The sequence below is a fragment of the Balearica regulorum genome, chromosome 8 (assembly GCF_011004875.1).
Source record: "Balearica regulorum gibbericeps isolate bBalReg1 chromosome 8, bBalReg1.pri, whole genome shotgun sequence".
Taxonomy (NCBI): Eukaryota; Metazoa; Chordata; class Aves; order Gruiformes; family Gruidae; genus Balearica; species Balearica regulorum.
The window spans coordinates 10,477,907-10,505,272 of record NC_046191.1 but is presented as its reverse complement, the minus strand read 5'-3'; the positions used below and the strand labels follow the sequence as shown (position 1 = coordinate 10,505,272).

Genomic DNA, 27,366 nt, shown 5'->3' with positions numbered 1-27,366 from the left:
CTACTTGGTACACAAAGATTTTATTTTTTTGTATAAAGTAAAATTTTCTAAATGTAGAAGGTCAAGGATGGGGGCTTTTCTAGCTTGTTTTCTACTCCCTTTAAGTGGAGGGAGGAGTTTTTATTTCACAGATCACAGAATAGTTGAAGTTGGAAGGGACCTCAAGGTCATATTGTCCAGTGCCCTTGCTCAAAAGCAAGGTCACCTACAGCTGGTTGCCAAGGACTGCAGCCAGGTGGCTTCTGAGTCTCTCCAACAATGGAGATTAGTTATTGATGAGACATTGGCTGAAACAACATGAAATTTGTAACAACATACAGTGAAATAAATACCTGCCTGTTCAGAGATCTGCAGGAAGTCACTGAAGCTCATTTGGTATCTGTCCCACTTAAAATATTCAAACTGAGAAGATGGTAAGAGTTAGATCACCTGGAAATACAGCTGTTGACCCACACGGTCTTGTGTGTCATGTCACTGTTTTACCCCTTCTTCAAATGAATAGAAAAGTGACGAGAACAACTGTACCCTGCTTGAACCAGGGAAGAAACACCCACCCGTGCTATGAAATAAATCTCATTGGCCAGGGACTGAACTGCTTAGGTTCCAGCTGATCAGTTTTCTCCTGCATCCATTACATAACACTGATGTAGTCAGCAAAGGCCTGGGAGGAGTCCCACGAGTCGTTGACCACACTGCACACTGCTTTGAGACGCCGAAGTGCTTCTTGAGCTGTTTCAGCATCCTGGTCCAGCCAATTCTGGAAGAGGCGGAGGTGCGTGAATTGAATCTGTCCCCCTCTCTGCTGGATATGGCCTTCCAGCTTCTTTGTGAACTCCAGGAGCCCATCGGGTTTGATGCAATTTGAGCTTTCCAGGGAAAGGAGGACAAAAAAAAAAAAGTCATTAAGAGTCTCTGCTATAATTTGAGCAGTTTAAATTACTGTTCCTTCTAGTAACTACCAGTGCAGGTACTTGAGGATATTTCAATGCAAAGTACAACTTTCTTCAGCAATACAAAGTGTGAGTGGTCTTTCAGTTTTGATGAAAAACAAAACTGAAGCACAGTACTATGAAGGGCTGGAAGCTTTTTAAAACTAAGGTAGTAACTACTGACAAGCTAAGCTTGTTATCCTGGCCTCCTTACTACTGACTTAAGTAGACCTAGCTGTGGCCTTAAAATGTAGCTGGACCCAAGCTGCTGGCTAAGCAGTGCCAGGAGCACTTCAGTCTCATAACAGCTGTCAGCTGCCTGGACCAAGGGGCCTGGCCCAACCTACAGGTCCCAGTGCAGGCCTCAGCAGTAAGTGATCATTTCTCTTTTCCTTCTGAGAAAGTCTCAAGAGCATGTGTCAGATCCTGGTGTTTCTAGGGGATTAAAAGGTCATTTCACCTGCACAGGTGTGTAACTAAATACGAAGTTGCATGCTAGACTTAATCCTGTGAGAGGCACAGTAACAGTAAGGATTCAAGGCTGCTGAAGGAGTGGCCATGGTTAAATAGTCAGGCCTGCATTCTCAGCAATGTGAGCCATTAGGATGTAAAGAAGGCGGGCGGGGGAAATCAAGCAAAAAAGTCATTAGTATTGCAGAAACGTCACCCTCCATGTGCTTCATGAAGGTTACTGTCTATCTTTATGGCCACTCAGGCTCAAGAAGAGAGCAGAAGTTCAGGCTGAAGACCAAAGACAAAAGGAATGCAGAGGCATTCATGGGATCTGACCGGCAATGACAGCATTCTCTCCTACAGCAGTGGGAACAGAGCTATTCACACTGATGCCTAAGAATAAATATATGTAGGGATGTTAGTTCTAACCTACAGCACAGGAGGAACTTGCAGCAGCCTCCCAAGGGAGCAGCAAACCAAAGCTGCTTTTAAGATGGAGCTTGACTCATTTATAAAAGGGACAGCAAGATGCCTCAGAGATGCTGGAGGTCCCTGAGGTTGTATGGGCTCATTGCAGCGTTTCTCTAAGCTTTTCTTGGGCACGTGTTCCCTTGAGGAAGGAACAAAACCATGTTCAGGCTTCTTCTGCTGTCTGAACCCAGTTCAGCTCCAGCTCTCCCAAAACAAGAAATTCGGTGTGTTTAGAGCAGCAGAATACCTGACATCCAGCTGGCAAAGAGAAGAGGAGGAATCTTCAGAGAAAATATCCGCAAGGGCGACCAGCCTGTGATTCCCTAAGAGGGGAGAAATGCAGGTGTTAGATGCAAACTGGGAACTGTCTTAAATATTTAGATGGCCACAGGGCTGGGATAATAGTGCAGAAAGGAGGCTGTGAGCAGGCGCGTGCAGCGCAAAGGGCTCATCTCTGCACTCTCAGTTTGTCCCCCTCAGTGGCCTAAAGCAAATTTGCCCCCCTGAGCAGAGTGTTCAAGGCAATGGAAACATTTGCTGACAGAGCAATTTGTTTCACTAGAAAAATCCTGGTTTTGTTTGAGAAGTCAATATGCAGCTTTGTTTTAAAAATGGCCAAAAGCACCAGGGTTCAACTCAAACCTCAGAAATTAGGTGTATTTCAGGTGATCCCAAGCTTTCCCATTTCATTTCTTTAAAAGACCAGAAAATAATAATTGGGATTTACCTGAAATTAATTTCTCAGATATTTCTACTTGGCCTGTGATCCAAAAAGCCTATCATTTCTGTAAATTCAGTTCCACTTCTTTGACACAAACCCTTCCTTTACTTATCCCCATCCCTCCAGTGGCTGCCAACACCTTTCAAGGCACAAAATGCCCAAACTTGGGCGAAACCTGTGCCTCCTGATGAAAGGCAGCGCATCTGCTGCTGGATGTAGTCCTGTTAAAGAGTCTAGAGCAGATTAGTGTTCACTCAAATCTGAAGTCCCACTGATACTTGCTTTTGCTGCAGAGAAAAGCAACCGCAATGACCGTGCAGCACCTGGGCTCTTGGTACATTGCTGAACTCAACTGAAATTCTGCCATTAAAAAATGAACTTGGTGCTCCTTATTTTGTGAGCTAAATCCACTCTATTCATGCCTGTGTTTTCAGCACAGAGGTCACCAGCTAGCAAAGGTCCTAACTCCAACCCTCAAGTTATCTCCAAGAGAGCTGGTCTAAAGTCAAGGTCCCACAGCAACATTCACAGTACGCACCAAGGCGATTCCCAGGCAGTTTGAGGCTCTTCAAAGATGAATTTCTTTTCACTGTATTGATTATTTCCGACAAAAATTCAGTAGTAGAGCTTTCAAACAGCCGGCAGAAGGAAAATGTTATTTCTATGAAAGAAATGGATTGACAGTATGTTAGTACTCCCTGGGCACTTCATTATTCCCTAATTACATCCTGCAGACAGCTCCAGTCCTTAATCCATATGCAAGAAGAAAGCTTCCCCAGCAGTGGATTGCATACAACAGTACCACCGATCCGTCATGGGAAGAGAGCGCAGATCACACCCAGGGAAGTGGCTTTGCCAGCTGACCCAGTTAAAGGCTAATGCGCTCTGCAGGTTCAAAACCTTTGTTCCATAGCTAAGAATATGGACTCTTCTTGGCAGCACAAACCAGTTTTGCAGCTGCTCCTCTCTCTGCCCTGCTGGCACAAAGAACCAGACACGTTCCCGCTCTGCCAACAGCTATAGATCTGCCCCAGTGACATTTGATTAAACCTCACACATCTGAAGATCACCTCTTAAATGTCAGCCAGCCACAAGCAGCCACCTGTAGCACCTTTCCAGGCACCAGCACCCAGGAGTTTACTGTACCTTGCAGTATGGGATCCTGAAGCAAAAGCAGAACTTCTTTCTGGTGCTCAGCCAGGTTCACATCATGAAAGCTCACTTTCTTCAAATTTGGATTATACTCTAAAAGCAAAACAAGTTCTTGGGTAAAGTACTGTATGTCCTTGGGATAAAAAGACCCTGATCCAACTACCAGCTAACGCCCAGAAACTGAGCTGGACTGTGGGTACTTAAAAAGGAACCATCCTGCTATGCAGCATCATTCACATGCTCAGCACAGAAAATGGGATGGCTGACACCCATTTTCTTTTCTCAGGAGACAAGGACGTCCACACTGAAGAAATGGACCCACCTAAGCTGGCTTCACGCTAAAGGATGGAAGATCGCAGCAAGGAAGCTATGCTGTGTGTCACGGTGATGCTATCTAAAGCTCAGCAGAGTACCTTTGAGTGCTTCCAAAAGGAGCCCGAGCTCCTGAGCACAGGGCAGTGTGGCGCTGTCAAGGGACAACTGCTGGAGGGACTTTGACGCCTTGAGCACGGGCAGCAGGAACGCGGTGTGCAGAGGTTCCCTGGGGAATCGGATCTCCAGCTGCTCCAGGCAGCTATCTGAGGGAAGAAAAATAAACAACAATGAAAGAGCTTGGTCCGGAGTGCCCATCTTCAACATAGCTAGGTCCTAGAGCAAGCAAGAAGTCCACATGCCTGACATGACTATCATTTAGGTTGGTAGAAAGTGCCTATGTATGTGACACACCCTGCCTCACAGAGCTCTATGGCAGCTCAGACCTATGGTAACGTAAATCCTTTAAGGCTCCTTTCAGGACTCCTGCCAGGCCACAGGGCCACCACTGCATTCTGGCAGTGAAACAATGCTTGAGAAACCGGTCAGTGTCTTCCCAGAGCACAGCTCTTCACTGACCCACTCCATACGTGCTCAGGCTTTGCTTACTGCTTTTCTGGTCATTCAGGGGCTAATAAGGGTGATGAGAAACCCATGAGCTGAGAACACACTGCTACAGCTCCCTGACTGTAATCCAGAGGCTTGGACAGTGCTTTGCCATCACATGTGGTATTGTGATGATCAAGAGATGCTTTTCTTCTGCTTAAGGGTCTGTCCAAGGCTTAGAGCTGCCCAGTCAATAGGAAGGACAAAGCAGAAACTCCCAACCAATGTACAGATCTGGTGGGATACAGGGATACACTCCTCGTATACGCTGCGTGGCCAGTCACTGCTAGCAGGTTATGACTGGACCTGTACAAAGCTGATGTTGCAGCAGGTTGGCATAAAGCAAGAAAATTGCTTTGTCCAAGACTCAGGCTCCACAGAGCATGTCACATACTGGAAAAGACAAACTGTAACACCATCTAAATCAGGAAGGTGAGGCTCTAATTGCTTAATTACACATCACTGTAACAGTGCACAGTTCAAATCTACATGCCAAGCTTTTACGGCTCTATCTGCCTGCCACATCCTGGTCATTGCTCAGAATCTGTTTCCTACCTGGGATTTCTGCCTCACTGCAGCTTGGATTCCCCTCTGGCCTGTTCCCTTCCAGCTGACATTTGAGGTCGAAGCTGACTGAGAGCGTGTGGAGCTGGGGAAAGGCGCTTAGGATGCAGCGAACAAGCTCCATGCAAGGCATGTGGGAGAAGATGTCGCTCACGCGCACCACGCGGAGGTGGCAGTCTGAGTGGCGGGAGAGGGCCCGGAGCCCCGAGAGGATGCAGATGATGTTAGCGCCCAGGCCTGGAACAGCATGTGTACAAAAAGGCGTTAGCTGTGCCTGGTAAGGCACCAACACACACGCGGCTGGAGCTGCACCAATGGCCAGGCAACCCAAGTCAAAAGGCTAAACTCCCAGACTGCTTTATCCACACGTTCTTAAGCTACGGCACTGACGGTGTATACGGGAGATGGAGATCTGGCTCTTCCCTTTGCCCTCTCTGGATGGCATTTAAGCACATGGCCAGGGGCTGTTTTGGGGCAGAAGGACCCCATTCTCTCCCTCGAACAAGTCCTCACACTCATTAACCATCTCTACTGATGCCGTTCTCAAGATCAGGTACCAATACTCTTACACGCCCATTCCAGTAAAAATAAAATCAGGGTAAACCTGAGCAGTAAGTCAGACCATTAGACCAAGGCTGGAAGGAACCAATCTGTTCATACCACTAACCGTTGTAAGACAGAACCAAGTTTTCTAAAGACACCCAGGAGCTCAGCAGGTTACTCAGAATCCGACAGGTCTCCTCAGTTAAAGGAATGGAGAACAATTCCAGCGTGGACACACTTCGGAAGCGGTGAGCAGCTTTCAGAGAAAAGATCCCAGCAGATCCTCCTCTTTTCTTACAGCCAGCATGGCCAGCGCACGCAGATCCTGGGGAGGAACTAGTCCAGTTCTCAGCGTTTTCTCCCTCTGGGGCACTGTTTTTGTCGAATAACCCTGAATTATCCTCTCTAGCAACAGTAAAAACGAAATCATACAGGTCTTCTGGGTCAGCATACAGTCTCCTGCTTCGTCTGAGGCAGCGACGTTTCTTCCCTACCGCAGATTTCAGCCGTCTGCGTGTCTTTCGGAGAATGGGATGATGGGACAGCTGGTCTGAGACCCAACGATGAGATCCTCCCTGAATACTGGTGTGGTCACAGGGCACCTCGCAGCTCACCTCCTCACGTGCTTGGTTTCGCAGAGGAGGACTTCTCGGTCCAGAGAGGACAGAGTTCAGGTGAGCATCAGTCCTGCACCCACCCACCTCCGGGGCCCTGGGGGATCCCTTCTGGTTCTCGCCATCGCTCTGCTCCCTCTCATTGCAATGGCCCCTCTCTGCGTGCTCTTGTGCTGGCTCCTGGCTTTGGGCTTTGTCCTCCCCTCTGCAAAGGCCACACAGGCTGCCGTGATACGTGAGGGCATTTCCCAAGCGCCAAAACCCAGCACTCATGCTCAAAATGAGGACGAGAAGAACCGTGTCAGGAACGGGCCAGGAATACATGGACACTTGGCTGACAGAGCCATGGTGAATCAGCCGGTGAAGAAGTAAAACCAGCGAACGCCTGATGGACTGGTCAGAGGAGAGAAGGTGCTGGAACTTCAGGATCCGCAGGGAGCCTGCCAGATTTTCAAGCACTTTCTGGTTGTGCTCAGCAGCGAGCTCCACTGCACCCTGCAGCATGTTGCAGAGGGTAAGCTGGGAAACGTGTGGGGAGCTGTGGAGCAGCGGCGAAAAGTGATGGTCGTTGAGACGCCAGTCAGAGGAAACATCCAAGACACCGTGAAGAACGTTTGAGAAGAACGTTTCAAGGAACTTCTTCCTCCAACAGGTTATATTCTGCAATTAAATTACCTTAGGTCAACCAGGGTAAAACCTATTCAACAGGACCATGTTAACAAGAAGACAGCCATGATTTTTCTCATTCTTTTTCAGTTAAATTATTGCTCTCTGCTAACGTGGTAAATGCAGTGTCCAAGAAAACCTTCTGCTAGCACAAGTGAGACTACCTTCCTAGCTCTCAACATCCTTCCTCAGTGTATTTGTTCAAAAACCATTACTCTCATCGCTATCTCTTCATCTTGCTTCTTAACCAATTTAAACGTATTCAGTGGTTCGAAGCTAAGCCAAGTTTTCACGGATTAAAAAACCATATCATCAGGAATTTTCTTCCCGAGCGTCTATTTATAGGCTGTGATTAAGTTGTGTGTTAACCATTCTTTTACAATACTGAATCAATGGAGCTGCTTCAGTTTTGCTACATAGACCGTTCTTCCAAACTCTTCTATAAGTCTTTTTCTAGCGCTTTCTAAGACATCAGCACATTTTTTTGCCAGTGTAGGTGGAAGATACTGTTTTTATCCTCTTTTTCCCCAAGAATTACATCTCTAAGGACAGAATTTATTTTTTCAGCACACTCGCTATCGTGGTATGTACACTACAATTCCCTTTATGAATCCCATTCCCAAAATGATTACGATACCGCGGTCACGCCTTGGTCCGGAGCTCTACAAACGCTTACAAACAAGCACCAGCAGCACCGTCAGGCTTAGAAATGAAACCTCGCAGAAGATGGCAGAAACGGGGGTGCCTGCGTCGTGCCCCTTCTCCCACCGGCAGTGTCCCCTCACCTCCGAGTTGGGCGGCCTGGTTTTCATCACGTCGTCCCACAGCTTGCGCCAGATGGGCTGTGTCGAGAGGCCTGGGGTGGGGGAAAAAATAATCAAAAATAATCAAGCTTTCACCCCTTCTCCCTATGCGAGCGTTCCCCCCCCCCCCTCCCCGGAGCTGTCCCCACGCACCCCTGCGGCAAAAGGACGGTGCTTTGCGGCCAGGGCAGACCGCCGCCCCGGTTCTGGTGGTCCTCCGGAGGAGCGGAGGTAGGGCAGGGCCCGGGGCTCCAGGATTTGGCCGCAGGGGCGTGTCCGAGCCCCGGTGGCGGGGGGGGGGGGCTGTGCTCCGCGGGCGTTCCCCCCTCCGGCCCAGGGCTCCAGCGTCCAGCCTGGAGGGGCTCGTCTCTCCTCCGGGGGTGCCCCTGGTGTGGGGCTCACCTTTCGGAGTCGGGGGCACCCCGCAGTGCGGGCGGGGGTTTGGGGTTTGTCGTCCGTCCGTCCGTCCCCCAGTTCTGGGGGCTCGTCCCTCCCGCCCGGGGGTACCCCAAGGGTTTGTCGCCGTCCCCGCCGGTGTCACCTGCTCTCCGCGCGGCGCCCTCGGCCCGCTCGAGGCGGAAGACGGTGAGAAGCGGCAGGAGCCCCCGCAGGAGGTGCCCGGGCAGCGCTGCGGAGAGCCAGAGGGAGACGGCGGCAGAGTGCGGGCAGGCCCCAGGCCCCGCGCCCCGCCGCCCCGAGCCGCCCGCGCCTTACCCCAGACGTCCCGCTCCAGGGCCCCCATGCTGCGGCTCACCGCCGCCGCGCTCAGCGCGAACAGGCTGCGCGGCTCCGCCGCCATCGCCCCGCTCAGCGCCGCCGCCATCTTGGGAAGACACACCCCCTCCCTCCCGCGCGCCGCCGCCGCCGCCATCTTGGGGGAGGAGGGAGCTGGCGGCCATGTTGGGAAGGTCGCGTCCAGCGGCGTGCCCTTCCCGCGCGTGGCCGCACAGGCCAGCAGCGCAGCCAGGCCGAGCCAGCCCCAGGGTTGCGATCCCCAGGAAAAAGGGCGCGGTAGCCACCTTGAGACGGTCGCAGGCGCGGCAGCCGCCGCCTGCCATGTTTGGAAGGGAAGCGCCCAGACCTGAAGCACCACCCTCTGGGAGGGCGGTCCCAGCGCGCTGCGGGCGCGTTTCTGCTTCCGGAGCGTGCCGCGGCACTTCCGGCGGGTGACCCTGGCGAGTCCTTCTGGGCGGCGGGATGGGGCTGCGCGACACCGTCGTTCACGCCGGGGAGCCTGAGGTGAGGCCGGGCCGGCGGGGCCGCGCCGGACCCCCGCGGGACGTGGGCGGTCGGTAACGGCTGTGCTTGCTTTCTTTTTTCTTTTCCCCAGGAGGAGGAAGAAGAGGAAGAGCTGGTGGTAAGACCGGGAGCGGGGCCGGGGGGGGCTGGGCCGCCCCAGCGCGGGGAGCTGGCAGGCCGCGGCGGCGGCGGGGGAGACCCGCAGCTCCCAGGGGAAGAGGCCCGGTGCCTTTCAGCACTGGCAAACAGACTCGTAGGGGTTCGGGCTCTTGTCGCCGCTTTGTGCTGGCGATCCGCAGCGATCCGGCTTGAATCTGGGCTTCGGTGTGGATATAACGGCTTCGCCTTCAGGCAAAGGCCTGGGGGAAAACGGCGTCTGGGGGGTCTCCCCGTTCTCACGGCAGTCCCGTGTGCGCAGGATCCTTTAACCACGGTCCGGGAGCACTGTGAGCAGACGGAGAAATGCGTGAAGGCGCGGGAGCGGCTGGAGCTGTGCGACGCACGGGTGTCCTCCAGGTCCCAGACGGAAGAGCAGTGCACGGAGGAGCTCTTTGACTTTCTGCACGCCAGGGACCACTGCGTAAGTGCGATGTCCCTGCTGGTGCTGGGAGCGGAGCTGCCCACAGCTGCGCTCCTGAGAGTGCAGACAGGTCAAGTGTGAGACATGGTAGCTGTTTGCTCAGGGAGCTCTGAAGAGCTGTGATCCTTGATGCTTTTCCATGTTAAGTGTTTGGTTCCTCTTTGTTACAACAGTTGCAGCTGGGATTCGGTAGGTTATTAAACAATTAAATAAGCCAAATGCATTGTTTCTGCCCTGCAAATGGCACTCTGCTATTTCAGTGTTGTATTTGCCGTTTTAAAGGTAAATATTTTTAACCTGAGCTGAAACTTCATAAGAAATCTCATCCTCTTTGTTTTCTTGAATGACTTGTCACAAAATGATGAGAAGGGTGGGGGGCTGGGCAGCCAGGTACATTAGTGGCCCAGAAATCCAAGATGCAGACGGTAACACCTGGCTGATTTCCAGCCCCAAACTGTGAGTTACCCAATGCTTTGTCTCTTTTCAGGTTGCTCACAAACTCTTTAAGAACCTGAAGTGAAGGCAGAAGTGATTGTCCATCTGCTTCCACAGCCCGTGTCGGCGGTTCCTGGACTCACAGCACTGCTTCCCGCCGTTCATTCTCCATGCCAAGTATAAACCAAACGGCTTCCAGGCAGTGACTGAGCGTCGCGTGTCACCGCCTCTGTTCTTGCGGAAGATGCGCAGCTGTGCAAAAAACATGTCGATGTTCTGTAATTTTCCATATTAAACATAGAGTTCCCATGGAAATACCCTCTGTTTATTTCCTAGCTATTCTGTTTCTAACTTATATGGGGTTCAGATGAAGTTTGTGGGGGGACACTCTTCCTCACCTTTTTGCGCAGCCATGACATGCGGTGGCCAGAGCCCAATCCCACAGGTAAAATGTTTCCAAGCCCCACAAGACCAATATTGTTCACGCAGTAAGTTCTGACTAAGTTAAACTAAAGGAGTGACCCCTCTTCTAGAAGAGAAGTTTCCCACCTTTGGGGAAAACCATCAGCTGTCCCTCGCTGTCACCTACTGCTGGAAGAGCCTCTGAGCTGCAGTCGGCTTCGCGGTCTTGCCCAGAGTGACCAGTCGTGTGGCTGCAGGCGGGCACGGTGACGGTGGTCCCACTGCTCGAGCCTCAAGCAGAGCACGGGGGGTCACCTGGGGGAGCTGAAGCCCCTCTGTGCCAGTCCCCGGTCCCTCCTGCTGACCTGGGACTGTCCTGCAGAAGGCCAAGTTCATGCTCTGCCTGGTATTCTGAGCGGGATGTTTAGTAGCAGGAAAACTGATGTTTCGGGGGCGGCAAATCCTTTCTCAGCTATTCCTCAAGGTGAAACCCTCACCTTTTAAATGCGGCTGTTCTTTATCAGCAGCTGCCTGTAACCCTTTTGCTGGTGTCTTTCAGGTTTAATCCCTAGTGGATTGACGTGGAGCTTTATTAGGCTAAGCCTAGCATACCAATATTAGGCAATTTTGGGGTTTTCGTAGCACAGAGTCTGGAAAAAGAAGATGCAGGGCCGGTCCGCCGTGAAGCCCGGTGCATTGCCGGACCCTTTTCAGCAGCGGGTGCCCAAACCCGGTTCCTCAGCGCCCGGGGAACCCAGGCGGGGGCTATTCGGCCGGAGCGGGGGGCGGTCCGGGGCCCGGGGGGGGACGGCTCAGCGGCGGTGGGGTGCGGGGCCCGGGGGGGGACGGGCTGGCGGCGGAGCGGTGCGGGGCCCGGAGGGGGACGGGCTGGCGGCGGAGCGGTGCCGGTCCCGCCCCGGAAGGCGGCGCGGCGGAGCGCGGGCGATGGCGGCGCTGGGCGGGCGGGCGGCGGTATCGCTGCTGCTGCTGCGGCGGGGGCCGCCGCCGGGGCTGGGACCGGGTCCGCGGCGGTACCGGTACAAGGAGAAGTGGGTGAGCGGGGCCGGAGCGGGTCCCTGCCCTGCACACCAGCACCCCCCGTTGCGCTGTTTGCCCCCCCCCTTTTCTCCCCGCTAACCCTTTTGCACCCCATTGCGTCCCTCTGGTCTCCCCATTTCACCCCCTTGCACCTCTCACCGTGCCCTGTAGCACCCCTCACCCGTTACACCCCCGTTACACTGCTGTACGTAGCTGTTCCCCTCCTTCCGTACCCACCCCGCGCCCCCAGCCCCATTCAGCCGTTCCTGGTGCTGAACCCCCAGGGAACCGCCAGCCCGTGGGTATGGGGGGCACCATCACTTTCTGGGGCGCAGAAAGGCCCCAGGGACTTTTGGCAGCACAGAACGTGGCACTGGATTCTTCCAGAAAAACATGTGGGGGGTCACTGGGCTGTGGAGGTATTTTGTCTTTTAACATCTTTGGTATTTTTTCCACCCAAGGCTACCATGGCCCCCCGCATCCCGCCCACGCGGCTGGCCCTGCACCACTTCGACATGAACTACAGCCTGCAGCTGAAGGACCTGTGGCCCTCTGTCCGCGCCAGTCTGCTCTGCGAGCAGAAGTACGGTGCCCTCATCAACAACTTCTCTCCTGTCGACCACGTCACCCAAGAGCTGGAGCTGCTGAATGCTACCGATTTTGTTTCCGAAGCCCCCAAAAAGGCACAGCGATTGCAGCGGGGTGCAGCTGCGGAGGAAGTGGGGAGAGAGGAAGGCAGGTCTGGTGAGGGCAGAACAGTGATGCAGGCAGAGATGATGACGCAGGCAGAGACATCACCACCGCTTCGTGCCTCCATCAGCCCCAACATCAAGTGTTACACCTTCCCCAGGGGTGATATCACACGCTTTCGCCCTGCACGGTGAGACATCCCTGGGCCAGACCATCCGCTGTCTTTGCTGGCCTCGGGGGCTGCACGTGTGTGAGCACACGCTGCTTCTGTACGTCCTCATCCTCGCTTCCAACTGCTGTTTTCTTTTCCCCTCGCGCGTTTGCTTTTTTTTCATGCAAACTGGTGATTTCCAGGCCAGACACTCTGGGTCTCCTCAACTATTATCTCATGGACGCAGCATCTCTCCTGCCTGTCCTGGCACTCAACGTGCAGCCGGATGAGTTTGTCCTTGACCTCTGTGCGGCTCCAGGTGGGAAGACTCTGGCTCTGCTGCAGACCGGGGTTTGCGGTAAGTGGAGGTGGGTGTTCCTTCGCCCCTGTGCCCATTAATGTCTGACCGTTAATCACTTCTGGTTATAAGAGTTGGGAATCGGATGTGCTTTTGCAAGAGTGACATTCCCGGTTGTGCGTGTTTTATCCTCTCAGGGCACCTGGCAGCCAATGATGTCTCTATTTCCCGGACAAAGAGGCTGTACCAGATTCTCCATAGCTACGTTCCCAAAGAAATCAGGGAAATTGTGAGCGTCACGTCCTGCGACGGAAGGGACTGGGGTCAGCTGGAAGGTGGCACTTTCCATAAGGTGGGTGATCGGGAATCGGTGAAGATAAACCCATCTAAGTCACTTTCATCCTGTTTCAGAGGAAGACAGCGGCTTATCCAACAGTATAATTGTATAGTTTTCCATAATCTTAAATGTAGAGAAAGAGATGAGACTAAGCCACAAACGGAGTAATATTTCCTCTTGCTCTGCCCTTCCTGCAGGATCTGGTGTATGCGTGGGCATCCGGAGTTGTACCTTTATCTGCCTGTGTAATAGTCCTTAAAAGATGCTGCTCTAGTCCATCACCTGCAAGGGGTTAAATGTGGAGATAGCTCTTGTTTCTCAGCCGCGTCCAGCCGCGGGAGCTGGGTTTGTTACCCCGGGAGGTGTCACTGCAGGAGCTCTGACCGCGCGTGGTTGCAGCTGTAGGTGCCGCAGTAACGCGTACCGGGAAGACACACAGAGTAGAAACGCTAAATCAGGACACGTGTGTGAGCATGTGTCCACCATTTCTGTGTCTGTTTGCACATTTCTGAAACGTAAAAGCAGCTGGGGTGCACCCCTGCGCACGGGCAGGTACTGAGAGCTGCTTGGTGCGTGGCAAGGGTGGAGGGGTCGGGCGAGGGGCAGGCTGCGCCAGGAGACTCGCTGAGCTTGACCTGTGCCCAGAACTGATGCAGGACCTCTGCTGCTGCAGGTCCTGGTGGATGTGCCCTGCACGACGGACAGGCATTCTGTCATGGAGCAGGAGAACAACATCTTCCACAAGAGAAGAACCAAGGAGCGTCAGATGTTGCCAATGCTGCAGCTGCAGCTGCTGATGTGAGTGAGCTCCAAGCTGTGTGTTCTGGTGCCATTTGTGTTACGAGAGCAGCTCTCCATGGCCAGCACTGACGCTTCTTGCTTTGTGTGTCCCTGACCGGCCAATGTGGAAAGCGTGTGTAGTTTTCTGGAATGGCAGTAAGTGTAGGAAGGTGAAAATGTTCTCGGTCAGATCAAATGTCCTTCCCGCCCCAGCAGGAGCCACAGGAGGTCGGGACGAGGGTCTAAGGAACAGGGTGGGTATAGTGTTGTCCCTTTGTGTGATGATCTTCCGGGTCCCAGCAGTCAGCCCTGGAGGATTCCCGAGTGTCCATATCTCCCAGCACGTGGGAGGATGTGGGGGTGCTTTGTCACCCCATTTTGCTGGGAAGGGCGGACATGCTGACTGTGAGCTGGGGCAAAAAGGAAACAGAGTCCCATGGCAGCGCTGAGCTGCGAGAGCCTCTTCCCCTGTACGTACTCCTGTCCCATTCCCGTGGAGCTGAGAGCAGGATTACTCCTTCCAGCCACTCTCCAGTAGCATCTCTCGCACGTTACGTACTTTTTATCAATCTGAGCATCTATTTGACCCACATTGCCCTGGTCAAAACCGGTCCTCAAGTCGCAGTGACACAGTGAGAACTGCTGAGCCTGTGGAGTTCAAGGAGATTTGTCTCTCGCCTCCTATGAGTTATGTGCTGGCTTCCCAGTTTCGGTGGGTGGGAATGCTGGTGTCACACACAGTCCTCTTCTTCCTGTGACGGTGTGTGTGTTCATCATCTTGCCTGCAGGGCTGGGATCCTCGCTACCAAGCCGGGAGGAGAGGTGGTGTATTCTACGTGCTCCCTCTCCCCGCTGCAGAATGAGTATGTGATCGAGAGAGCGGTAGAAATTGCAGAAATCCAGTTTAACATCAGTATCCATGTTGAGGACTTGAGCCACTTTCGGACGCTCTTCCAGGACACATTTTCCTTCTTCTCAGATTGCCGGCTGGGGGAGCTTGTCCTGCCTCACCTCACAGCCAACTTTGGACCTATGTATTTCTGCAAATTACGTCGGATGTAGAAGCGGTGACAGACTGTGTGCTGGCTATCAGGAAATACCCCAAATTTCCAGGGAAATAGAACTGTTTTATATTTATTTTTCTTTTTAAAATGTCTGAAAGGAAGTCTGTTTTTTGACTGCAGACATAGAGAATAAATGAGAAAGACCTGTTGCGGAGTCTCCTGAATATTTATCTGTTTGAGGTGTTTAATCTGGGCAAGAGAGAGAGGTCTTATGAGCAGGAGCAATTTGTCCATCCATCTCAGGATGGGGTAAATGGCCCTGTGCGGATGCTGCCCTCTCCCTCCTGTCTGACTGCTTTGATCCTACGTGAGCAGGTTTGGGTTAACAAACACCATCTGGGGATTTCAGCCTTTCTGTCCCAGATCTCACCATCTGCGTAATTGAGTTGCATCTGTCTCTGCTTTTCTCCTACCTTCAGAAAGAGCAGCCTGAGGTCCTGAAATAAGAGGTTCCTAAGAATGCCCCTTGGAAACGTGCTTGGGATGCTCGAGATCTGGTGGGGGAAAGGTCACTGACCGTTGCCATCCCTCATGGATAGGGAAGCTGTGGTTGAGCGGGAAGGTGTGAACACTCCCATGCTGGATGCCATTTAATGTCCAGTGGGAAGGTGTTTGTATGATTTTCAGTAATAACTGTGTATTCATATAATCGTAGCATCAGTGAAGGATTACTGGAGTTTATTATAAGAGTTCCTTAATAGCTACATTTTTATTTTTCTGAGCAAAATACAGTGATGGGGAGGGCAGATATGGCTCTGTTCCTTACTGGGCAGCCATGTAACATGAAGTTACTCCAGTGCCAGCAAGAAAATACTTCTGAGCTTTTGTAATGCTTTTCTCTTGGCATTGTCATGCTCCTGCAAGAGGCAGCATAGATGAAAGTGTGGACGAGCCCCCATCCGTGTCCATCCTTCCAGGACGGTGCAGTTCATGGATTTATCTTCATTTGAACCTTGCTTAAGCCAGTCCTGCCCTCTGCATTGCATCTTGGTTCCTTACAGGATCGTGCTTATTGGCAAGGAGGGGGGTCGGGAAATGGCTTTTTCTTCCTCCTTCCCTCCTCACTGTCACCTTTGCGCTTCCAGTTGCAAAGAAGTCGTGCAGGGCTGTCCCTTTCGCCTCGCTGCTGGCCCTGCAGGCGTGGGACCGTGGTGGCTATGCTGCTCTCTTCTCACGGCTGAGGGTCTCCACCTCCTTCATGAACCGGAGGCACAGCTCCTCCTGCCAGGGCAAGGCCACGCACTGCACGGCCACCGGCAGCCCCACGGCTCCTGCCACAGCCTGCAGCGGGGACACAAGCCGTCAGGGGTCACCGGTGGGGGGCTCAGACCTCCAGCAGCTTTTGGAAACTTGGTTGAGCTACGTGGCTCGTCCCGGAGAGCGGGTGGAGGCTGAGCCCTGCCATTCCAGCAGCATTAGTGCCCTGGGGCAGAGGGAACGCTCTTGCTGTTCTTGTGATAGAAATGGTTGCCAAATCTTGGGCAGCCTGTTTGAGACCACCCCCACAGCCAGCTCCCTTTTCCTTCAGCATCCTCATTCCTGATCCATGCTCCGGTGACAGCCTGGGCCTGGTGAAGGGGTCATGGAGCAGGAGGAAAGTGCTGGGCAGCACTGTGGGCTGTGGCTGTCACAAGGACCTACTCAAAAGGAGCCACATGGCTCCCTTCTGGTTTCAGCCTATAATCCAGTTTGGGGGTGCTCCCCCAGTCCCTCCCCAAGCCTTAGTGATTTAGTTTTTTGGGGCTTGGGAGAAAAGGGATTTGTGAGATATATAAAGAAGAGGTGGGGATTTTTTTGCCCTGTGCCCACATTGATGGAGACATTTAAGAGCCTCTGGTATCTGTGAAACTAATACTTGAACATCCATCGTCAGTCTCTGCTCCACCACTTTCCTTGTCACATACCTGTTTCAGCGTCCGGTCCCAGGGGTCATCACAGCATCCTCGGTAAAGCTTTAGCTCTTCCTCATCCGCCTCTGTCACCGTGCTGACCCGTACAACCCCAGCAGGGAAGTTCAAGACATTGTAGAGCATCGTGGAGGAGATGGCAGCTGAGAGAAGCAGAAGAGAGAATGCAGGTAGTCACAGCCTCCTGTCTTCCTTCAAACTTACACATTACATGTTCACTGAAGCCCCTGAGAACCAGCTGCTGCTGGGAGGAGAGATTTCACAGAGCTGGTCATCTGCAGGTACAAGTTCTACTGCAAGAAACAACTGCCATCAGATCACTTCATACATGTGTCTGTCTCCATCTGCTCAGAGAGACTTATGGTAGTTATTTTCCCTTCTTAATGCCAATAAAATGCTTAGGTGGGTGGAGAAGCTTCATGGTAGTGGATGTTCCTTTCTAGTCACAACCACTGTGGTCCTCTGTTCTCCCGGGCATGTCCCAGACTCACTTACTGAGGAGTTTCCCGGGGTATCCCGTGGTGAAGGCGGGCCCCAGGACAGGGCACAGCACAACGTCCAGCCGGAGTTCCCTCCACCGGGCGATGAACTCGGTGCGGTACGCCTTGGGGAGGAGAGAGGAGACCACATGGAGGCCATATCCACACCTGGAGCATCTTGACTTCTCCAGGGTATGCACCAGGCTCTGGCATGGCCAAGGAGGCAGCAGCAGGCAGCCGTGCTCAAGGGAAGAAGCAGGGGAGCGTGTAAGTGTCGGCCTCCACAGCACGTGGCCAGCCTGTGGCCAGGAACCGGGAAGGTCCCTCTTTACCTGTGCCCGCTCCCAGGACAGCCTTTGTTGCGCTGGGACCGTCGAACATGGGCATTTGGGAATGAGCACTGTGGGCAACCAATAAAGTCCTGGCTGGGTTGAGCCAAAAGCCCATGTGCCCCATTCCTGTCTCTTTTGTGCCTTTCCCCCCATCTTGTCTCCTCCCCAGCACCCCCCTACATGACCCCTTTCCTAACTGATGACCCTCCAACCCGGCACTTGCCGTAAAGCCTCAACTTGTAGCAGGATGCCAGAGAGAAAAGTCCTCAAAACGTACCTCTATTTGATGGTGATGATTCCACATCTCCTTCACTGACCTGCAAGTGGAAATTGTAGCAATATTTTTAAACTTTAAGAGGAGGAGGAATTGCTTAAATAATCCTCCAGGTTGATAAACTCCGGTGATTTCAGCAATTACTTAAAATGATACATCTTTCACAATTTGACTAAAGTTTCCCTTTGGCATTTGGCCAAAGCAGTTAAGCAACAAATGTCTGGAAGAGAGAAGGTTTCTCTCGTGAGCCTGGATTCAGTACTCATATCCACCACAGGCTTCCCGCGTGACGTTATCCACCCAAATCCCTCAATCCTTGCGGGGTAACACTAGGGGCAGCGCAACCCTGGGGAGATGTGTTCCCGAAGCCACCTCCAGGATGGAGGGACGACCCCTGCAGAGAGCAGGTCATGAGTCCAGTTCCCCCCACCATGGACACTTAGAGGAGAAGGTACCGTTCGTGTTCATGGACATCCCTAGGGATGATGCCATCTTACCTCATTCCACCCAAGGCACTCAGGTAGTCAGCCAGGCGGGGAAACTGGAAAGGCAAGAGGTTCCTGTTAGGGACGTGACATGGGAGTGCAGTAACTTGTGCCACCCTGGGAAACCCCCGGTCCTGTCCTGCCTCCATCCCCGGGAATGCTGCACTGAGGGTGAATGGCGACGATTAAAAATGTTCCTCGTGGTTCTGAATTTACTTTGCTTCCATCTTCTGGTTGTTGGTTCCCAATTTGTTTCTTGCAGCCCAATATTTCCTGCTCACAAAGGAATGCACTGACTTGAATCAAGTTGCCTTTCATTATTTTTGATAAATCAAACATTTTTTAGTTTGGTATCCTCACAGAAACAAGACGTCTACAAGCACTTTGAATGCCTCCCACTCCCACTCTCACCTTTTTGATCCTGTCAGCTGAGAACAAACCAACTGGACAGAGAGGCAGAGAAAATGGAGGGTGGAGGAGAGAAGACCTATAAAAGGATGCTCAGCTAGTGAGAGGGCTACAGTGAGGGCCAGCCCTTATTAATGACCAGGAGTCCCCGTGAAGGTGTGATCTTTGGGAGGCCTCCAACACAGGGACAGAGCTTCAACCTCAAGTCCCTGTGCTGCAGTAATCCCAATGCATGAATCTGTAGGAAACTGGGCGCTGCTGCCTTGCTGACACCACTCTGCCTTGGGCCTGAGGCCAGGGACTCACCAGAGGTTTAAGAATCAGAGCCAGCAGCTTCTTCCCCAGCTTCGGGATCTTGCAGCAATTCACCTGTGATTTCAAGTTTGGATCTACAGTACCTCCTGTGCTGAGAGATGACAAGAGGAGGGGATCATGCCAGAGAAGCCCTTTCTCAGAAACCCGAGTATCTCCTGTTTAGGGTGGGAGAGGTGGGCTCGTTTTGCCTGTGTGTTGTGCTCATGGGCATGGGGATGGAGGTGTCTTACAGCACTGCTGCCAGAGGGCTCCTACTTACAACACGTCCAACCAAGCACGGCCTCCATCAGCAAAAAATGTCTTCAGAAACAATTCATTCATGACGTAGTGGATCCGAGGTGGAGAAAAGGGCACCAGCTGCACCAAAACATAAGATAAATTGGCAGCCTGGGGATGGGAATAATTGCCAAGGCCTGACTGTGGATATACTTCAAAGGCAGAGCAGCACCCCTCTGGGCTCCACACTTTACCAGCCCGGGCATCTCCCCGTGGGACTATTCCTCCCTGACAGCCATTTGGCTCAGCTCTGAGACCTCTCCAGAGCTGTTCCCTCTGCCATCCTGCTGCAGGCAGTCACTGAGCCAGAAACTGCTCGTTTCCCGCCTGTCCCAGCAGAACCAGCATCTCTCAGACGTGAACTCGCTTTGCTATGTAGAGCACCACCAGCCTGTTTCTACAGGGAGGGAAAGGTGTTTCCCATCCCGTGTCCCATGGTCCAGGAAGGACAGAGGTCTCCATGGACATTGGGGACGAAAGAGGAAAACACCTGTCAGAGTCCTGCTGGGGAAGGACAGACCTAGAAAACGCCGGGGCAACCTTCCAGAGTCAAATGCAGCACTTTATGGATGCTGCTGTCTGGTGTGGACCACAGCCAGGGTGAGCAGAGATGGATTCATTACATTCCTGACTCCTTGAAGGTACAAGCTTGCTAATTGCTGGTGCTGTTTCCCCATGAGATGCAACGCTACCCTGGGTAGGCGTGTGTCTGCTTTGTGTTACGTGGCTGTAGTAACTTAATCTCATACCTCTGGTAGGTCATTTATCTCACAACTGGGCTTGGGAACTATGTCTGGTTTCTGAAGCGTGATTTCAGCAGGGAGGAGCAAAGCTGGGGACACCCCGGGGAGAAGAGCGCGGGGTGGTTGTGCTCACCTGGTGCCCGGCTGCCTGCAGAGCCCCCCTGGTTTCCTGCACCGCTCGCCGCATGCAAGGGGGCAGCGGGAAGTAACCGTCTGTGTCGTAGTACCCAACCCGCAGAGGAGCAGAGCTGGAGTACACCTGGAGCAAAGAGCCAACACGTAAGCATCTCCAGCCCCACTGGGGGTAGGACTGCCCACTGCAGAAGGGGACAAAAGCTCCAGATGTTAGGGAGTAACTAATTTTCTGGTTTGCTACTTATAGTTTCTATAGGTTACTCTTTCTAAATGTCCACCCCACCTTTTTCTCCAGCTTCCCCTTCATCCCTCCCTTCAGATAGAGCACAGCCACTCCAGACCAGCAGACTCAACCATTGGTACAAAGGATAGAGGTGGAACCCCCCCTCTGAAGTTCATCTGCTGCAGAGGGAAAGGAAAAGTCCTCAGTCAAGAGATTTGCTGCAGGAGTTTCTGATCCTATCTCATCTTCCCCTAAACTTCTCCAGCTTTTTGCCCCTGGTGTTGCCTTCCTCCCCACTCTTTTCTGGTGTCTCTCAATCTGATAAGCTATACACCAACTGAGGAGGCAGAAAGGATAACTACTTATTAACCTATTTTTTTCCTAATAATGATGAATTTTACCCTCAAAGAGAGCTACAAAGTTCCTGGAAACCAGTACTGTAAGGATAACTGGACCCTTAAAGAATGCATACGTTGAGCATGCAGCACCCTCAAAAGACACAGGGCTTGCTGAATTAAGGACTCACCTCCTCATTGAAGGGGATGGGGGGCACGGTGGGGTCCAGCCAGAACATGTCCTGGCAGAGCAGCGCCTTCATGCAGAGGGCCAGGCTGTCCACATCCCTTGCCATTGGCCCCAGCGCGCAAGGAACTGGATTGGGACGAGAGAAAATGTCCACATTAAGCAAATGGGTGCACCAAACACTGATCCACCCCTCTGCACGGCCACGTTGGCTGCAAGGGATGATCAGGCAATGGGGTGGGATGTTTCAGATGGCCTCCTGATAGGTCTTGGGGAGCTCTGGCTTTCCTCAGGCCTAGAGGAGGACATAGGACTCTTCACAGCACATAGAGAAAAGCAATTAAAAATTCACGTACCTGCCAGGATCCCACTGACTGGGTCACCCACTCCGGACAGGCTGTAGGAAAAGAAAAATCAGGATATTATTGTTTCAGTAACTGTGAGATATTCCCAGGAGTGGGCTCTTCAGTTCAGGACCCAAAGCAGAAGGAAATTACTGAAAGTATTTGAAACAGAAAATTTTAGCCAAAATGAGAAAAAAACCCTAAACCCCAACAAATTCTAATTTTTGTTTAACAAAAAATGTTCTGTTTTGGTGTTATTTAACCATTTTAGCCCCGTTTTCCTTTTAACTCCAGGTCAGATTTGCAATGAAAACACTGCCCTTTTGAAACAAAACCTAACAATGCTGCCTCTTGGGAGAGGTTTTGAGCAAAGCCAGCCTTTAAGAAACTGTCTCCTCTTCCCCCCGTGCCCCCCCCCCCTGTACTTACCCCTTCTGCTGAGTTTGACAATTAGCAGGGTGGGAAGGGCAGACCCCAGCACCCACCTGAGCCTTTCGGCGGTGGGTTTGAGCCCGCACAGCCCGCAGAAGCTGGACGGCAGGCGGATGCTGCCACCGACGTCCGAGCCGATGCCCAGGATGGAGCCTCCCCCTGCAATCAGGGCTCCCTCCCCTCCCGAGGAGCCCCCGGGGCTCTTCTGGTGGTTGAAGGGGTTCAAAGTCTGGCCGAAGATGGGATTGCTGCAGTCATAGCTGGGGACAAGAAAACCAGCAAGCAGGCTGTCAGGAACAGCCTTAAGCCTTGAGTTTGTTGGCTCTCCCTTGCAGTGAGCTTAGGTGGCATAGCCAACCCCATCCTTCCATCCCGTAAATCCCTCAGGACACGGCTTATTCCCATGAGCCTCCTCTCTCCCTCCCATGCACATGTGCACTTGATTTCTCTTATGTCACACTAGGATTATTTCCTCATAATCTTATCTGAAAGCTATTTTCAGTTGAACTGAGATTGTTGGCAGCTGATGGAAGAGGGACTTGTCCAGGCAACATCTCAGGAGACAGGAAGGATCCTGTCCCAGGACTACAGGCTAGGTTTTAGCTTCAGGACAACAACCAGAGGGAAGATTTCTAATGATGTATGTTACTTGAAGAGGGATTGTGGCACGTTGGTCATTGCAAATGGGATGGCTCCCTGCCTCTTCAAAACCTTGACTAGGACGCTGTCCTCCTGCACTGGAGTGCCCAGGCATTGCACAAGCCCACAGGTCACCAGATGCCCCTGCAGAGAGCAGAAGTGACAATGGACATGGTCAGCACAGTGCCCCTGAAGTTTTGGAAGGATGATCTGCTGTATCAGATCACCCCCCTTTGGGGGGGGGGGGGGCGGGGACGGTGGTATTAACCCACTCCCTTGCAAGCCCTTGCATGAAGGGCCAAGGACTGCCTCTCCTGTCCTTGGCAGAGAGCTTAAGGGGTTAAGGCTTCTTCTGAAGCTGTCCTTGCTCTTTTCCATGCTATTTCCTTGCTCTTTTCCATGCTATTTCTTTCTCCTGACCCAGATGCAACTCCATAGGTGCACTACCTCGGGATCAAACCCAGTGTCCTGCTGTCCAAGTGAAGCCACCATTGGATGTTCAGGGAGGGAATATACATCCCAGGCAAACACAGTGTGATCCTTTTTCAGTTAGCCTTGGTGGTTTGCTTTGGGGTTTGCTTTGGGGTTAGAGCCCTCTTAACTGTGTTGGTAAGTCAACATGGAGGAGACTGCCTAAGAAATTCAGCTCAGGAGTGGTCAATCCTCATCAGGGCTTGTCTGTGATGGGGGTCCCTGGTGCATCTTATGCACAGGCTCTTTGCTAAGAGTTTCAGTGGCCAGGCTACAGCACAACAGGGATTTGAGGTTAACAATTCCTGCTACTAATGACTTTCTAGAAGCTGAGCCATGTTCTTATCCCTGATACTGCAAACCTCTGAGCAGAAGTCTGAGTTATTGCCCAAACGACCATGTTGCCCAGCCTGTGCTGTCTCATGTATCAGAGAAGAAATCATTTGGGTGTATAACTATTCACCCCTTGGTTTTTTGCTGATGGAGGTTTCTAGCTGCCAGGGTTGCAGCTGCAACGAGATGTGGGGCCACAGCCTCAGACCCAGCCAGGCTTCCCATGGTGTAAGCAGGGAGGGATTGGGCCCCTTCCCTATTCTCTGTGTCCCACCACTTCAACACCCAGCCCAGCTCATGATGTGTCAGACACCTCACGGGCACCAAGGGAAGCACCTTGTGGCCGATGTGATCCTTGATGCTGACGGGGATGCCATAGAGCAGCCCTTTCTCCCTCTGCCGTTGTATTTCCTGGAGCTGCTCCTCACACTCCGGGATAAAATGTCGCAAGCAGTTTGTCTGCTGGGTCACTTCCAGGGCCTTTGCCGGACATGTGGAGGAATAGGTGTTAGTTAAGAACAGCCTCGTTACACAACTGCATTCAGTAGCTACCTAGATCTTCAAAAGAAGGGCTAGTGGCTTGGCATGAATGGTAACCCCCTCCCCAGAGCATCGCAGCTCAAGCTGTCTCAAGGGACTTTCCAGTGATGGGTCTGACCCAGGAGACAGAGAGATCCCTGTCTTTTCATATCTTTGTCCTGATATCTGCTATATTAAAGACTTGTCATAATCACCAGCTCCAACAAGTCTTCTCAGCCACCAACCCACACACCATGACATGGAGAACATAAGTTATTTGCCCATCACATGGCAGACAGGCACTCACCTTCTCTAAGTAGGTGTAGAGGACAATCTTGGGGTACAGAGACCCTTCCTGTAGTCTCTCAGTGAGTTCCAGCAGGGGCAGGGACAGGATGGCATCCGTCTGGACATGAGGGACCTGCAAGGGGAAGATGAAGGGAATGCCAGGACAGCAGCTCCAGTTACCTTTTGGCTCAGAGGGGATAAGTCTCTTAAGTTTTGCCAACATTATCAACAGAGCTTGCTGGAAAGGCATGTTGGGCTTTAGACCTTGAGCTGCTGAGTGTTTCATCCTGAGCTTGGATGTCATGAACATGATGCAAACACAGGAGCCCAGCTGTCTCTGAAGGTGTAGAAGAGCTTCATGCAGCCACTGCAGCAGGAGGGTGGACAAAGCAATACCTCACATCAGAGCCTTCCTCCTGGCACTGTGGGACTGACTGACCCACTGACCAAGAGTTAATCTCAGCTGGGCAAACACCAGCCTGGGCAGAAGGTACCAAAGTCCTTACACACAAGTCTCAGGCTGGCCCTTCACCCCTCAGAATGGTTACAGGCAGTGTGGGTCAGCCCAGTCTGAGGACAAACATCCAATAGCTCGAGCCCAGCAAACTGCAAAGAAGTCAGTAGGGACTCACAGGTGGGTAAGGTCTACTCAAGTGAAGAAGACTGGCAGTTCTTAGTGCCACTAGCTGTTTTAAAGATTTTTATATCATATTTATATAAATATATTTAAGAAAAAAGGTTGTAAAGATACATATCGCTTGTAGCTGGTATGCTTTATCTCCAGGTACGTTACCTGTGTAACCATGAGCTGGTTTAACCAGCACCTAGTCAGATGCAAGCGGGGCAGGAAGGAAAGGTGGTTAGAAATCAGTGTTGCTGTAGGAATTCAGGGCCACATCCATGCTGGTTGGGCACCTGCCTCATTTGTCCCCATGTCATGTCCTGGCTGCTCCCAGGGGACACTGAATGCCCTGTGCTTCATTAGTGTTAAGTGAGGTCAAACATCTTCTGGGCAGCCTGCTGGGATGGGAGGTCTCACTTGCTGAGAACCCTAGTGAAAGCTGTTTTGAAGACTCTCCAAGAGCCATCCATAAGCCAGGTTTTAGGGATGTGGACAGATGAACTTAGAGTTAGGAAGAGTAAAAAGCTTTCTTGCTTCTACCTAAAGAGGCAAGAGACATTTCTAGATCCTGAAAGCACTGAGTTTTGGATCAACGAAGGTCCAGTGCTTCATCCAAGACCTCTTCCCAGTGAGTAATTCACATCTCTAGCTGGAGACTCTCACCGCATCTCATCTAGCTTGAGGAAGGCAGTGATCTCCCTTCCTCCCAAGGCAGCCTTTCCTCTTGTTGACGGCTGCTGGTACATCTCCCCTGAACTCCTTGTTATAAAAGCTATGGAGGCATGAGCTAGAAGGAGGACCTGAAGAACAACATCAACAGACACCCTGGTGGGACTCAGACCCCCCAGAAGGATGGGTTACCTGCTCCCTGAACTGCTGGACAGCCTTTGCCATTTTCTTCACACCTTCATCCCGGGTCCTCCGAGCCTCTTCAATTTTCTTCTGGATCTGCCTTTTGCCCAGCCATTTCCAGACCCCCACGGCTGCTGCTGAGCCACAGAGCAGGGCAAGGGCAGCAGAAGGGTCCACCTCCCTCTCTGGCAGAAGCTGTCTCAGCTGTTGCTGGATCATAACGTGGCCTTCTGGTCTCCAGGGATGGAGTGAGAAAGAAAAGCAAGGCAGGAACAGGAGACCTCCTCTGCCTCTCCAGACCTGTCCCTCCTCACAGCACCACTGCCTTGGGTCAGCAAATAGTTTGTAGGTTCAAAGCTGACCCCTGCGAAGTTACCTTCAGTGGAGCGTGCAGTGGAGAATAATTGACCGGGAAACGGAAAAGGTGAAGTTTGGCCAGTGAACCGTGGGGCATCAGGTTTATAGGGGCTTTCTGGACTGCGGGAAGTTCTCAGCTGGGGAGGAAGGGCAGTGGGATCAGCTGAACAAAAGAAGCAAGGAAGTAGCTGCTCTCCTATTTCCTGCATTGCCTTGGAGGACAATGGGAGAAGGGGAAAAAACAGCTTGAAATAACAAGACTTCCCTGCACAGGGATGGGGAATGGTATGACGAGAGCACACATAGCTGTGGAGTACCCACTTCCTCACCAAATCCCTTAGCCTATGCTGCTCCCATGGTGGCCAGAGGCTGTTTCAGGAGTCCTGTGGCATAGGGCTGCCGTGATGTCTGTATGCACCAGAAGGAGAGGCTCTTCCACCCCTGATAGAACATGCTGATATGGCCTTAGGAGTGGAAAACCCCACAGGGTTGCAGGCCAGAAGCAAACTATTTCCAACAGACATGGGGGCAGTTAGTGTCTGAGGTTCTTCCGGCACAGATGCCTCTCACTACAAGCACACAAGAACCATGCACTGAGCTGAAGGCAACAACCCAGCCAACATCAGCCCCCAAACAAATGCCATGGTCTATCTGTGATCATCTCTGCTGGTTTTCGATGGTGTGTTCCTATGGGAACCTATGAGTTCCAACTTGAAAAAGGTTTTTTGGGCAGCTAGATTGTGCATTACAAAATTTTGCAAGGTTGCACTTGATGGCCAGAGGCCCACAACCTGATCCTCCTCCAACAGAGTGTGGAACTGGATATGGAGAGGAAGGTGAAGAGCCTCCTCCCATTAGGGCTAGGTAGTCCTCTAATGCTTGATTTTTTCATCCATTGTCACGTCCTTTCTTAGCAGTTATAAAAGTTCACCGTTGTTTTCTGTAACCATTTGTGTCGGTAAAGCATGTTCTTCTCTTTGTTCTTAACTGGGGAAATTTATGAAGCACTCTGAAATATATTGGCTTTGGCATCCTCTAAGAAACAGTCTGGAGCTGACAGCAATTAGCTGCATGGTAACAAATTAAGCTGACCTTTTACTGTATTCCCTTTCAGTGGTACCCTTCTCAGAGGGTGCCTCCTCGGAGCAGGCACTGCTGGGTTTAGGAGAGCAGTGGCATGGGGCCGTGCCTGCAGCCCATCCAGCTCTGATCCATGCCGTGCTCCAACCCTGACCTTTAGACACTTGGCAAATGTTTAATGGAGACAGTCAGCTGTGTCCGGACCCACTCAGCCTTTCAAAGGGCAGATTTATCAGCAGGCACAGCTGTGTTTCCAGGTGGCCGGATGCTGCTGAGGAAGCTCCTTTCCCTATCAATATGAGAGCATCTCCACCTCCTTCATGAACCGGAGGTATGGCTCCTCCTGCCATGCACGTCACGGCCACGGGCAGCCTCACAGCTCCTACCACAGCCTGCAGCAGGGACACAGGCAGTGGGGAGTGATGGAGGCAGTGAAGGTTGAATCCACCCTCAGGACCGGGATGAAAAATCTGAGCCTGTTT

The 27,366-nt window shown here is 52.2% G+C and overlaps 4 protein-coding genes across 9 annotated transcripts; 2 read left to right on the top strand and 2 right to left on the bottom strand.

Moving 5' to 3' along the window:
* Position 1: 1 nt before the first annotated feature.
* Positions 2-8,907, bottom strand: LRRC41 (leucine rich repeat containing 41). Its single transcript, XM_075759504.1, is given in 14 exon segments — positions 2-866; positions 2,101-2,176; positions 3,113-3,235; positions 3,721-3,819; positions 4,140-4,304; positions 5,200-5,445; positions 5,876-7,025; positions 7,817-7,887; positions 8,376-8,462; positions 8,549-8,646; positions 8,648-8,711; positions 8,714-8,770; positions 8,773-8,793; positions 8,796-8,907. Coding segments are annotated over 14 exon segments (2,589 nt in total). The 5' UTR covers positions 8,893-8,907; the 3' UTR covers positions 2-631.
* Positions 8,908-8,956: 49 nt separating this feature from the next.
* UQCRH (ubiquinol-cytochrome c reductase hinge protein) lies at positions 8,957-10,403 on the top strand. 3 transcript variants are annotated; one of them, XM_075759509.1, is made up of 4 exons: positions 8,957-9,073; positions 9,168-9,191; positions 9,492-9,653; positions 10,141-10,403. In XM_075759509.1, the coding sequence occupies exons 1-4, from the start codon at positions 9,032-9,034 to the stop codon at positions 10,171-10,173; spliced, it is 261 nt and encodes an 86-aa protein (XP_075615624.1). In that variant the 5' UTR covers positions 8,957-9,031; the 3' UTR covers positions 10,174-10,403. The 3 variants fall into 3 exon arrangements, with proteins under 3 accessions (XP_075615624.1, XP_075615623.1, XP_075615625.1); XM_075759508.1 differs by having other exon boundaries at positions 8,974-9,073; positions 9,165-9,191; XM_075759510.1 differs by lacking the exon at positions 9,168-9,191 and having other exon boundaries at positions 8,995-9,073.
* A 1,000-nt stretch (positions 10,404-11,403) lies between these two features.
* NSUN4 (NOP2/Sun RNA methyltransferase 4) lies at positions 11,404-14,995 on the top strand. Of its 2 annotated transcripts, none has more exons than XM_075759502.1 (6): positions 11,404-11,543; positions 11,990-12,408; positions 12,573-12,727; positions 12,865-13,019; positions 13,678-13,802; positions 14,573-14,995. In XM_075759502.1, the coding sequence occupies exons 1-6, from the start codon at positions 11,436-11,438 to the stop codon at positions 14,844-14,846; spliced, it is 1,236 nt and encodes a 411-aa protein (XP_075615617.1). In that variant the 5' UTR covers positions 11,404-11,435; the 3' UTR covers positions 14,847-14,995. The 2 variants fall into 2 exon arrangements, with proteins under 2 accessions (XP_075615617.1, XP_075615618.1); XM_075759503.1 differs by having other exon boundaries at positions 11,419-11,539.
* A 514-nt stretch (positions 14,996-15,509) lies between these two features.
* LOC104642288 (vitamin D3 hydroxylase-associated protein) lies at positions 15,510-25,798 on the bottom strand. Of its 3 annotated transcripts, XM_075759499.1 has the most exons (15): positions 25,457-25,798; positions 23,993-24,106; positions 23,503-23,646; positions 22,373-22,506; positions 21,777-21,983; positions 21,304-21,344; positions 20,952-21,076; positions 20,201-20,326; positions 19,308-19,405; positions 19,040-19,139; positions 18,338-18,381; positions 17,844-17,883; positions 17,251-17,359; positions 16,753-16,898; positions 15,510-16,129 (listed from the first exon to the last, which is right to left on the bottom strand). In XM_075759499.1, the coding sequence occupies exons 1-15, from the start codon at positions 25,664-25,666 to the stop codon at positions 16,004-16,006; spliced, it is 1,764 nt and encodes a 587-aa protein (XP_075615614.1). In that variant the 5' UTR covers positions 25,667-25,798; the 3' UTR covers positions 15,510-16,003. The 3 variants fall into 3 exon arrangements, with proteins under 3 accessions (XP_075615614.1, XP_075615615.1, XP_075615616.1); XM_075759500.1 differs by lacking the exon at positions 20,201-20,326; XM_075759501.1 differs by lacking the exon at positions 21,777-21,983.
* Positions 25,799-27,366: the final 1,568 nt, after the last annotated feature.

Excerpts from the sequence above, each read along its gene's own strand:
- UQCRH (XM_075759508.1), top strand. The coding sequence starts at position 9,032 with ATGGGGCTGCGCGACACCGTCGTTCACGCCGGGGAGCCTGAG. Across the intron at positions 9,074-9,164 it reads TTCACGCCGGGGAGCCTGAG|GAGGAGGAAGAAGAGGAAGA; the intron begins GTGAGGCCGGGC and ends TCTTTTCCCCAG. Across the intron at positions 9,654-10,140 it reads TGCACGCCAGGGACCACTGC|GTTGCTCACAAACTCTTTAA; the intron begins GTAAGTGCGATG and ends GTCTCTTTTCAG.
- NSUN4 (XM_075759502.1), top strand. The coding sequence starts at position 11,436 with ATGGCGGCGCTGGGCGGGCGGGCGGCGGTATCGCTGCTGCTGCTGCGG. Across the intron at positions 12,728-12,864 it reads GCTGCAGACCGGGGTTTGCG|GGCACCTGGCAGCCAATGAT; the intron begins GTAAGTGGAGGT and ends TTATCCTCTCAG. Across the intron at positions 13,803-14,572 it reads CTGCAGCTGCAGCTGCTGAT|GGCTGGGATCCTCGCTACCA; the intron begins GTGAGTGAGCTC and ends TCTTGCCTGCAG.
- LOC104642288 (XM_075759499.1), bottom strand. The coding sequence starts at position 25,666 with ATGATCCAGCAACAGCTGAGACAGCTTCTGCCAGAGAGGGAGGTGGAC. Across the intron at positions 23,647-23,992 it reads TCTACACCTACTTAGAGAAG|GCCCTGGAAGTGACCCAGCA; the intron begins GTGAGTGCCTGT and ends TGTCCGGCAAAG. Across the intron at positions 21,345-21,776 it reads CCCACCGCCGAAAGGCTCAG|CCTGTCCGGAGTGGGTGACC; the intron begins GTGGGTGCTGGG and ends CTTTTCCTACAG.